Below are 11,276 nucleotides of genomic sequence, written 5' to 3' on the forward strand. Positions count from 1 at the left end.
ATCATTGTAGTCCACACATCATTGTAGTCCATAGATCACTGTAGTCCACACATCACTGTAGTCCATACATCATTGTAGTCCACACATCACTGTAGTCCATAGATCATTGTAGTCCATAGATCACTGTAGTCCACACATCATTGTAGTCCATAGATCACTGTAGTCCACACATCACTGTAGTCCATACATCACTGTAGTCCACACATCATTGTAGTCCATAGATCATTGTAGTCCATACATCATTGTAGTCCATACATCATTGTAGTCCACACATCACTGTAGTCCATACATCATTGTATTCCATAGATCACTGTAGTCCATACATCATTGTAGTCCACACATCATTGTAGTCCATAGATCACTGTAGTCCACACATCACTGTAGTCCATACATCATTGTATTCCATAGATCACTGTAGTCCATACATCATTGTAGTCCATACATCATTGTAGTCCACAGATCATTGTAGTCCACACATCATTGTAGTCCATACATCACTGTAGTCCACAGATCATTGTAGTCCATAGATCATTGTAGTCCACAGATCATTGTAGTCCACACATCATTGTAGTCCATACATCACTGTAGTCCACAGATCATTGTAGTCCATAGATCATTGTAGTCCATACATCATTGTAGTCCACACATCATTGTAGTCCACACATCATTGTAGTCCATAGATCACTGTAGTCCATAGATCACTGTAGTCCACACATCATTGTAGTCCACACATCACTGTAGTCCATACATCACTGTAGTCCATACATCATTGTAGTCCACAGATCATTGTAGTCCACAGATCATTGTAGTCCATACATCACTGTAGTCCATACATCATTGTAGTCCATACATCATTGTAGTCCACAGATCATTGTAGTCCACACATCATTGTAGTCCACAGATCATTGTAGTCCACACATCATTGTAGTCGATACATCACTGTAGTCCACAGATCATTGTAGTCCATACATCATTGTAGTCCACACATCACTGTAGTCCATAGATCACTGTAGTCCACACATCACTGTAGTCCACACATCATTGTAGTCCACAGATCATTGTAGTCCACAGATCACTGTAGTCCATAGATCACTGTAGTCCATAGATCACTGTAGTCCACACATCATTGTAGTCCACACATCACTGTAGTCCATACATCACTGTAGTCCACACATCATTGTAGTCCACAGTTCATTGTAGTCCACAGATCATTGTAGTCCACACATCACTGTAGTCCACAGATCACTGTAGTCCATAGATCATTGTAGTCCATACATCATTGTAGTCCATACATCATTGTAGTCCACACATCACTGTAGTCCACACATCATTGTAGTCCATAGATCACTGTAGTCCATAGATCACTGTAGTCCACAGATCATTGTAGTCCACAGATCACTGTAGTCCATAGATCACTGTAGTCCATACATCACTGTAGTCCACACATCATTGTAGTCCACAGATCATTGTAGTCCACACATCACTGTAGTCCACAGATCACTGTAGTCCATAGATCATTGTAGTCCACACATCACTGTAGTCCATAGATCACTGTAGTCCACACATCACTGTAGTCCACACATCATTGTAGTCCATACATCATTGTAGTCCATACATCATTGTAGTCCACAGATCATTGTAGTCCATACATCATTGTAGTCCACACATCATTGTAGTCCATACATCATTGTAGTCCATACATCATTGTAGTCCACACATCATTGTAGTCCATACATCATTGTAGTCCATACATCATTGTAGTCCACAGATCATTGTAGTCCACACATCATTGTATCACATTGTAGTCTATACATCATTGTAGTTCATACATCATTGTAAATTCATAGATTGTAGTCTACACATCACTGTAAATCCATGATCACTGTAGTCTACATCATTGTAGTCTACATTATTGTAGTCTACATATCATTGTAGTTTATATATCACTGTAGTTCATAGACTATTGTAGTCTATATATCATTGTAGTCCACAGATCATTGTAGTCCATACATCATTGTAGTCCACAGATCATTGTAGTCCATACATCATTGTAGTCCATACATCATTGTAGTCCATAGATCACTGTAGTCCACAGATCATTGTAGTCCATACATCATTGTAGTCCACAGATCATTGTAGTCCACAGATCATTGTAGTCCATACATCATTGTAGTCCACAGATCACTGTAGTCCATACATCATTGTAGTCCATACATCATTGTAGTCCATACATCATTGTAGTCCATAGATCACTGTAGTCCACACATCATTGTAGTCCATACATCATTGTAGTCCACAGATCATTGTAGTCCACAGATCATTGTAGTCCATACATCATTGTAGTCCACAGATCACTGTAGTCCATACATCATTGTAGTCCATACATCATTGTAGTCCATAGATCACTGTAGTCCACAGATCATTGTAGTCCACACATCATTGTAGTCCATACATCACTGTAGTCCACAGATCATTGTAGTCCACACATCATTGTAGTCCATACATCACTGTAGTCCACACATCATTGTAGTCCATAGATCACTGTAGTCCACAGATCATTGTAGTCCACACATCATTGTAGTCCATACATCACTGTAGTCCACAGATCATTGTAGTCCACACATCATTGTAGTCCATACATCATTGTAGTCCACACATCATTGTAGTCCATAGATCACATGCTCTCTGCTCAGTCACACCGACACCGCTTACGTGGCTCCAACAAAGCCCCGCCCCTCACCGCAGAACTCGCCTTCCGATTGGTCCAAATTGATTTTTACCCGCCTCTTAGCCCAGCCCCTGTATGCAGCGTAAAGACGTCATGACGCAGGGACACGGAAGTGGTGTCAGAGCTGAAAGTCGGACGGTGGACGGACCTTCTTCCTTCTGGATTTCTGTTGTTTTATTTTTTCGCGGGTTTTAAGTTTCGTGTTTCGGAGCCGAAACGGAGAAGAAGAAGTAGAAGAATAACCGGAAGACTTCCAGGTGAGCTCGCGATCTGTTTCTGTTTATTAATGTGTGTGTGTGTGTGTGTGTGTGTGTGTGTGTATGTGTGTGACCTCTGCTGATACACACTAGCACACTGTTTGCCACCGTACGAAACTCCTTAGAGAAGTGTCACAGTTTAAGACTTTAAAGCGCGTAACAAAGAACACGCGCCTGCGAGGTTCGAACCTGTGGCAGTTTCAGGACGAGGCGGGTCCTGTAGTGAATTCGGCTCGTCCTGAATTCACCTGTCGAGTTCCCATTCCCACAAACCCTCACCTGGTGTGACCTGACCGACATTCATCTCCGCCGCCGTCTCCGCCAGCTGCACTGGGACAAACTGGGAGGATTTTAAATGGGATCTGGTTCGGAAGGAATTTTACAGTGACCGGATGCTCGTGCGTTGGCATGGCGGCTGAGGAGCTAAAGTGCCACGTGCACGAGCCCGGCAGCAGAAACAGGTCCGGTCAGGTGTGAGAGTTGGCATCATGTTGTGAACTGAGACTGAGGATGACAACAATGAAGACAATGTGAGACAACATGTCCAATAAAAACCAGCAGGTGTGAGACACAATAGGAGCCTTCATACAGAGACAGACAGAGACACACAGAGACAGAGACAGAGATACAAAGAGACACAGAGACAGACAGAGAGACAGGGACACACAGAGACACAGAGACAGAGATACAAAGAGACACAGAGACAGACAGAGACACACAGAGACAGAGATACAAAGAGACACAGAGACAGACAGAGAGACAGAGACACACAGAGACACAGAGACAGAGATACAAAGAGACACAGAGACAGACAGAGACACACAGAGACAGAGATACAAAGAGACACAGAGACAGACAGAGAGACAGAGACACACAGAGACAGAGAGACAGACACAGAGATACAAAGAGACACAGAGACAGACAGAGAGACAGAGACACACAGAGACAGAGAGACAGACACAGAGATACAAAGAGACACAGAGACAGACAGAGAGACAGAGACACACAGAGACACCCGTTTTCTTCAATAAGAAACTTGCACTTTGGGAAATAGTTAAGAACATAACAGCCTTTCATATGTGAACACCAGAGGAGGAAGTGTCAGTTGTGCTGGGTGAAGGGACAGCAGCTCCTCTGGCAGCTAAACATGTATCTGCCTGCCACAACCTGAGGGACTCACTCACTATGACATCCTAACATGCATTTATATCCAGTTGTATACATTATATTGTGTTGTATTGTAATATTGTAAGTTTGTATGTAAATATTCTGTAAAATGCTTTGGCAACAACATATTTCTGTTCATGCCAATAAAGCTGTTTGAACTGTGAGAGAGAGAGACACACACACACACACACACACACACACAGACACCTTCATATGTGACACCTGTTCTTCTTGACTTGTGACACAGTCTGAGCCTCAGTAACGTCACACTGAGTCCGATCTGGAAATCCATCCGTAACTTTGCTTCTTCCTCTACAATGTAAATTGCAGAATCTCTTCTTGAGAGATTACACTGAGTCCAACAAACATCTCTACAACAACTTCAGCTTCACTGTGTCAAGTTGGTTTGTTCCTTTGCTTCCTGTCAGCCGTGCTCTGCTTCACTGGACACTTCGAGGCACATGTGGGCGGGGCCAGACCCTCGCTCACCTGCGCCACATTTCAAGTTGATTGTGATTTATAAAGAGAAACATGCGTGGGACATGCGTGGAACACGTGTGGGACATGCGTGGGACATGCATGGAACATGTGTGGAACATAAGTGGGACATGCATGGAACACTTGTGGGACATGCGTGGAACACTTGTGGGACATGCGTGGGACATGCGTGGGACATGCGTGAGTACAGAGCAGTAGTACAGAGCCTGGGTGTGGACGCCATGAGTCTCCACACAGAACACATGAAGACAACAGGAAGTCAGTGCGGCGCCCTCTGAGGCTGTGAGGCGTTCAGAGGTCACACTGTTATCTGGTTTATCACAGTGTTTCCCAACCTGAGGCTCGTGGCCTCCTGCAGGTCCACAGGTCAGTCTGATCACATGACTCTCCTCCACGCTGTCACAGCCTCTGTGTGACACGTGGACCCCTCATGTTGCCACACAGCCGCCATCGCACACATCAGGTGTTCCATTGTGTCATTCTCATCAACACCACATGTTAAAAACAGCCTGTGGGAACACAGACAGGGGTCAAAGGTCAGATGTCATTGTGAACTCAGTAAACATGTTTTCGACTATAACTGAAGAGTTGATGTGTTTATTCTGACCAAATGTGACACAAATGTCTAACAGGATAAAATAATGTAGGTCAGAAGGTCAAAGGTCAGCGTCACCGTGACATCGTCATGTTCTGAGGTAATATCTGAGGAGCAAGGAGGGGTGAAGTGAGACTGCTGATTGGTCGGGTGTTGCGTGTAAAGCGTCCCTGTCTGGACACACATGTAAAGTGCGCCCTGATTGGTCACTGCAGAGCAGAGGGCGAGAGACTCTTATACTGATGCTGACTCGTCCCAGCACAAAACAGGAAGTCAGTGTTGCCGACAGCGACCACTGACCTTCCTGTTAACGTTAATGTGGCTCTGATCTAATCACCTCAGAGCGCTCCCATTGGCTCGTTCTGGCCCTGTAGCCTCGGGGCCCTGGAGCCAATGAGATTAGAGCAGGGCGTCTGCTCAGTGATGTCAGGCTGTTACCATGGTAACCGTGGTTACAGTTGTCATCCTTGTCCTCAGTGTTCAGTCGGTCTGTGTCTCTGGTGGAGTCAGCAGCACCTTGAGTGAAGAAGCATCTCTGAGGTAAGACAGTGTGTTCATGTGTTCACATGTCACTGAGTGATGGGGAGGAGGAGGAGGAGGGGGAGGAGCCAAACCTGGGTGACAGGTGAACACCTGTCTGATGAAGACAGGTGTTCACCTGTCTTCATCAGACACCTGAAGGTTAACTGTTCTTCTGTTTGAACTTTGACACCAGTTACAGTGAGATTAGTCAGGCTGTGTGTGTGTGTGTGTGTGTGCGTGTGTGTGTGTGTGTGTGGCGGTGGATCAGAGCAGAGACTGGCGGGCGCTAAAGTGTCAGCTGATAAAAACAGTTTTTAACAGATCTCCTGAGAGGAGGAGTTAAATCCTACAAATTAATCACCATATAGATGACGGACGATTTTTGGAGCCAGACGTGACCATTTTTGGGTGAGAGGGCGGGGCTGACGGGGACACTGTCAGCAGAAAGCCTGTCACTCAAAGAGGCCCCGCCCTCTCAATGATGCGTCACTTTAAGCCTTTTTGAAGGAGACGGCTATTTGCTTCTTCCTGTTTAAATAGATCCCAAATTAAAAACCATAATAATTAGAACACCATCACGTCACCACCACCATCATCATCATCATCATCATCACGTCAGGACCTTGTGGTGCAAACGTAGGATCTTGCCAGAATTACGCCTTAACTACCCTGCAGCACTTCTCCTGTCTACCCCCCGAAGCATCATGGGAACTGTAGTTCCAAAACCTGATATATCTTGTGTGTTGTTTAGATCCTCTGCAGCATGGACCACAGCGCCATGGACCACTCCCACCACCATCATCCCACCGCGGCCCCGCCCACCACAGGAGGACATGACCACGGAGGAGGAGGTGGAGGAGGAGGGCACGATGGGGGCCATGGAGGACACGGGGGGATGGTAAGAAACGTAGCATCATGACGTTAGCATGCTAGTGTGACGTCCACATATTGCGTGGCGCTAACATGCTAATGTCCTGGTTGTTGTTGCCAAGGTGATGACCTTCTACTTTGGCTACAAGAACGTGGAGCTGCTGTTCACCGGCCTGCTCATCAACTCACCTGGAGGTACTGAAATATTTATTAAATTTCTTTTTAAATTACTTTCCATATTTAGATTTTTTCTACTGAATATATACATTTTTTATATGATTTTATTTCAATTGAAAATTTACGTTTTAATTTTTATGTTTTTCAATTAAATATGAACATTTCTATACTTTTTCTATTTAGATTTTTATTGAATATTCACATTTTTATTCTTTCTCTATTAAGATTTTTCTTCTATTGAGTATTTACATTTTTATATGCATTTTTTTCTATTGAATATATAGATTTTCATACTTTTTATATTAAGATTGTTCTTCAATTTAGTATTTACATTTTTTATATTTTTTTATATTAAATATTAAAATTTTTATATTTTCTGTATTTAGCTTTTTTTCCTACTGAATATAAACTTTTTTTTATACTTTTTATATTCAGATTTTATTTCAATTGAATATTTACATTATAGATTTTTTTGTTAATTTTGGTTTCATTTCTATTGAGTATTTACGTTTTAATTTTTATATTTTATCTTAAATATATGCATTTTTATACTTTTTATCTTAAGATTTTTTTCTATTGAATATGTAGATTTTCATTCTTTTTATATTCAGATTTTATTTCAATTAAATATTTACTTTTTTCATACTTTTTATATTTATGTATTTTCTATTTATATTTTTATACTTTCTGTATTTGTATTTCTATATTTTTATTTACATTTCACACCAGCTCTCTGTTTGTCAACATTAACCCCTCCCCTCTCCTCCTCTCGTCCAATCAGAGATGGTCGGGGCGTGTATCGGAGTCTTCCTATTGGCCGTCTTGTACGAGGGGTTGAAGATAGGTCGTGAGGCGCTGCTGCGTCGCAGTCAGGTCAACGTCCGCTACAACTCCATGCCACTCCCAGGGGCTGATGGGACAGTGCTGATGGAGACGCACAAGACAGTCGGGTAGGTGGCTAACGCTAAAGCTTAAAACAATGCATTCACAACAGGAAGTGATGACATGATAGTGACATCACTGTCATGTGATCATCAGTCATGTAAATGTTGTGTTTACTGTCAGCTCAATGACTGAGGGGGCGGAGCTTCCTGTTCGACTAAAGTCCCGCCTCACAGGACTCTCTCCCAGGTAACAGTAGAGTTCTGGTCCTGGTCTTGGTTGTGGTCCTGGTCCTGGTTCAGGTTCAGGTCTTGGTCTTGGTCTTGGTCCTGGTTCTGGTTCTGGTTCTGGTCTTGGACCTGGTCCTGGTCCTGGTCCTGGTTCTTTCCCTGCTCTGTTTGAGATGCTCTGATCAGATCAAACTGATAATTGATTAATTCTGATGATGCATAATTAATGAGCATCAGAGGCTTCTGATTGGAGCGTCTCACTGATGATGATCACTGTGACGTCAGTGGAACGTTTCTCTTTAAGTTCACACTGAAAGTGTGTGGCGACCTGGTGAAACATTCTAACCCTGAGGCTAATGCTAAGCTAACGCTAATATTAATTTTAACTCAAGATTGAAAACACCATTGAAGAACAGTTAACAGTAATGCTAACTCTGCTCAGTGCATTTAATTTTCCTCATTAGCACTGGTGCTAACAACAACACTGCTAACGTAAAAATGATAGGTTGAAGATACCGGTGGTGAAGAGCTACGTCGTGTTTTAAGATGGAGAAATATGAAGGTTTGGTATTAACACTGGAAGTCACAGAGCTAACTGTTTGTAACAGTAAATATGTTGCTAACACTGGCAAACAAGAAAACTAATGCAAACACTGCTGCGAATGCTGAACCTAGCTAGCAAGTTAGTTTAATGTAATACTGCACTGTGTTTGTGTTGATAGCTTTAATGCTAATATTTAAATGTACTGCAGTGCATCCATACTGGCACTGGCTAATGGTGCTAATGCTACACCTCTGTTTAAAAATTCTTTATGTAGAACAGTGATGCTAATGCTAACACTGATAGCAGTTGCTAATGGTGCTAATGCTACACATCTCTAATTAAATTCTCTAGTGCTAATGCTAACGGTAAAGCAAACCCCTCATCTTGTCCTGTCAGGCAGCGGATGCTAAGCCCCGGCCACTTCCTGCAGACCCTGTTGCACATCGTTCAGGTGGTCGTCAGCTACTTCCTGATGCTCGTCTTCATGACCTACAATGCTTACCTCTGCATTGCTGTGGCAGCCGGCGCTGGCATGGGCTACTTCCTGTTCAGCTGGCGAAAGGCGGTGGTTGTCGACATCACAGAGCACTGCCACTAGCGAGTGCAGCAGTTAGCATCTGATCGGGAGGTTTGATTTATTGCTGATCACAATCAATAAAACGCTAACAAACATTGTCGATCCATGCTAGCATGCTAGCCAACCTGGAACTACAAACCCCAGAATGTTAGCAGCAAATTGAGTTAGCACAGACACTAAATTACAAATGTTACTCGGTAACCATGGTAACACCCTGTTGTAGGTTAACATGCACACTCACGTTTGTAGTGAGCCAAGTAAATCCTCGTTTCACAGAAAACGACAAACACTTGTTTTTAGTTTCTGTTTTTGTCATAATTATGAAAATTGTTTTTTTTTTGGTTTGTTTTTTGTTTTTTCTGTGAACTCCTGCTGCCGACCAATCACAGCTCAGATCACCTCAGAAGGTTCTGACTGGCCAAATCACTTTCTTTTATTTCCTTTTTAATGCCATGACAACTGGAAGGTTAGCGCTAGCTGCTATTAGCCAAAGTGTTAGCTTACGTAGCTTCCGTGTACACTGTATGGAGACAGATTCATGTCAGTATTATTTCTGTCAGCAGATTGATGTGCTGTGTGTCAATGTGTAATCTGTAAATGTAAAACAACTTTAGCAAATACCAAAAAAAGATTTCTAACCCCCCCCAAATATTTTCACATCTGCAAATACACAAATAAATTTCCCCCAAAAAACTCAGTGTGCAGAAATTGATTCACAAATAAAAACTGGATTCACAGAAATCTGTGTGAACGTCGTTAAAAATATTCACTAATGATTTTCATTCATTTGTGAATTGATTAAATGTATTCACAGTTTTTTTTTTTTTTTTTGAGATTCTGTTTTTTATTTGTGAAATAGTTTGGTAAGTTTTACAAATCTTGTTTTTGCTTCACATAAACGCATGGATCTTTGATCACACAAACAATATTGACACAAATGTGTCTCCCTATCATTTACTCTGTAGTTGGCAGCTCGTTAGATGAGCCACGTCTCTTTAAACAGTGTTTAAACTTTTATTTAGAGTATAATTTATTAGCGACTAGATGCTTTACAGAAGTTTTAATTTAGATTTTTTGATTTAAATCACATTATTATGAAACTAACTCTGTTTGATTTTTGTTGCAGTTAAAATGAAAAAAAAAATCTCCAGTAAACATCGAGCGGCTCGTTCAGTTGATCAGTTTATATTTTCAGAATCACATTTTTAAAAAGTTACGTACAGAAAATGATTTTCAAAAATTTCACAATAAATTTGTTGTTGAGATTTTTGATTTTGAATACAAAATAAATTCTCTCACAGTTTTCTTTTTAACTTGTTGAATCCAGTTTAAAGTTCATGAATGAAATGATCCTTTTTTTAAAAAGCCATTTTTCCAGGTTTTCTGTGGGCCTTAAACACACCACCTGTTGCCTTACTGTGGCTGACAAACGTCCTGATGTCCTACTGACTGGAGGCCAGTGTCGACACTCTGCTGGTTTCACTTTAAAACAACTTGAAAACGGTTGTGTCTTCACCTAAGGAGACACATGTTGTTGTCGGAGGACAGTGTCCACCAGAGACAAACGATGATTCATTGGGAAAGACCAAAAATAGAGGTCAAACTTGTGACCGCTCACTAACTGTGATGATCGTTTGTTTCTGGCTGACATGGACCTCCGTACGTGTCATTGTCATTTATTGTGATTTTTGTTTTAATTCACACTGAGAGGTGGGCGCAGTTTACTTTCTGGACCAATCAGGTTGCGGGGACAGATTGCAGTTACTGGATTTTATTCTGAACGTACTTGTGTCTGTATGTTTGGCCGTCCTGTCAGACTTTACTCGGGGCTGCGGCTCCTCTAGGTGTGAATCGTGATGTGTGAAGGAAACTGTTTGTCTGAAGATGTAAAATGCTGGAATCACTGAAAATAAAGTTTATGAAGAAACTTGTCATCTCGTCTGTACGACACAAACTCACCTCAGACAGTACAGATCATTAAAAAAAACACCACAGATGGTTTTAATTTTTTTAATTGTTGAAGACAGGTGTTCACCTGAAGGTTCACCTGTTCCTCTGTTTTAAGGGACTGTTCATTACTTATGAGGGGGAGACGTGTCAGATTATTTTTAAGGACCGAGGAGGGACTTGTGGTTTTTTTAATGTTGGCCAAGGGACGGGGCTTACAGATTTAAATGGTTGAATTTTGTATTGATTTTACAGCTGAATATTAAATAAAACATTCTGATT

General features: G+C 41.8%; 1 protein-coding gene across 2 annotated transcripts; it reads left to right on the forward strand.

The window, feature by feature from the left end:
- The first annotated feature begins 2,813 nt into the window (after window positions 1-2,813).
- slc31a1 (solute carrier family 31 member 1) lies at window positions 2,814-10,974 on the forward strand. Of its 2 annotated transcripts, XM_049604908.1 has the most exons (6): window positions 2,814-2,985; window positions 6,519-6,665; window positions 6,760-6,832; window positions 7,596-7,764; window positions 7,880-7,945; window positions 8,867-10,974. In XM_049604908.1, the coding sequence occupies exons 2-6, from the start codon at window positions 6,531-6,533 to the stop codon at window positions 9,066-9,068; spliced, it is 645 nt and encodes a 214-aa protein (XP_049460865.1). In that variant the 5' UTR covers window positions 2,814-2,985; window positions 6,519-6,530; the 3' UTR covers window positions 9,069-10,974. The 2 variants fall into 2 exon arrangements, with proteins under 2 accessions (XP_049460865.1, XP_049460866.1); XM_049604909.1 differs by lacking the exon at window positions 7,880-7,945 and having other exon boundaries at window positions 2,817-2,985.
- Window positions 10,975-11,276: the final 302 nt, after the last annotated feature.

This window comes from Epinephelus fuscoguttatus, linkage group LG18 (genome assembly GCF_011397635.1).
Source record: "Epinephelus fuscoguttatus linkage group LG18, E.fuscoguttatus.final_Chr_v1".
Lineage (NCBI taxonomy): Eukaryota > Metazoa > Chordata > Actinopteri > Perciformes > Serranidae > Epinephelus > Epinephelus fuscoguttatus.

Coding starts and splice junctions, on each gene's coding strand:
- slc31a1 (XM_049604908.1), top strand. CDS start 6,531: ATGGACCACAGCGCCATGGACCACTCCCACCACCATCATCCCACCGCG. Junction 6,666..6,759: donor ATGGAGGACACGGGGGGATG/GTAAGAAACGTA, acceptor GTTGTTGCCAAG/GTGATGACCTTCTACTTTGG. Junction 7,765..7,879: donor GAGACGCACAAGACAGTCGG/GTAGGTGGCTAA, acceptor GTTTACTGTCAG/CTCAATGACTGAGGGGGCGG.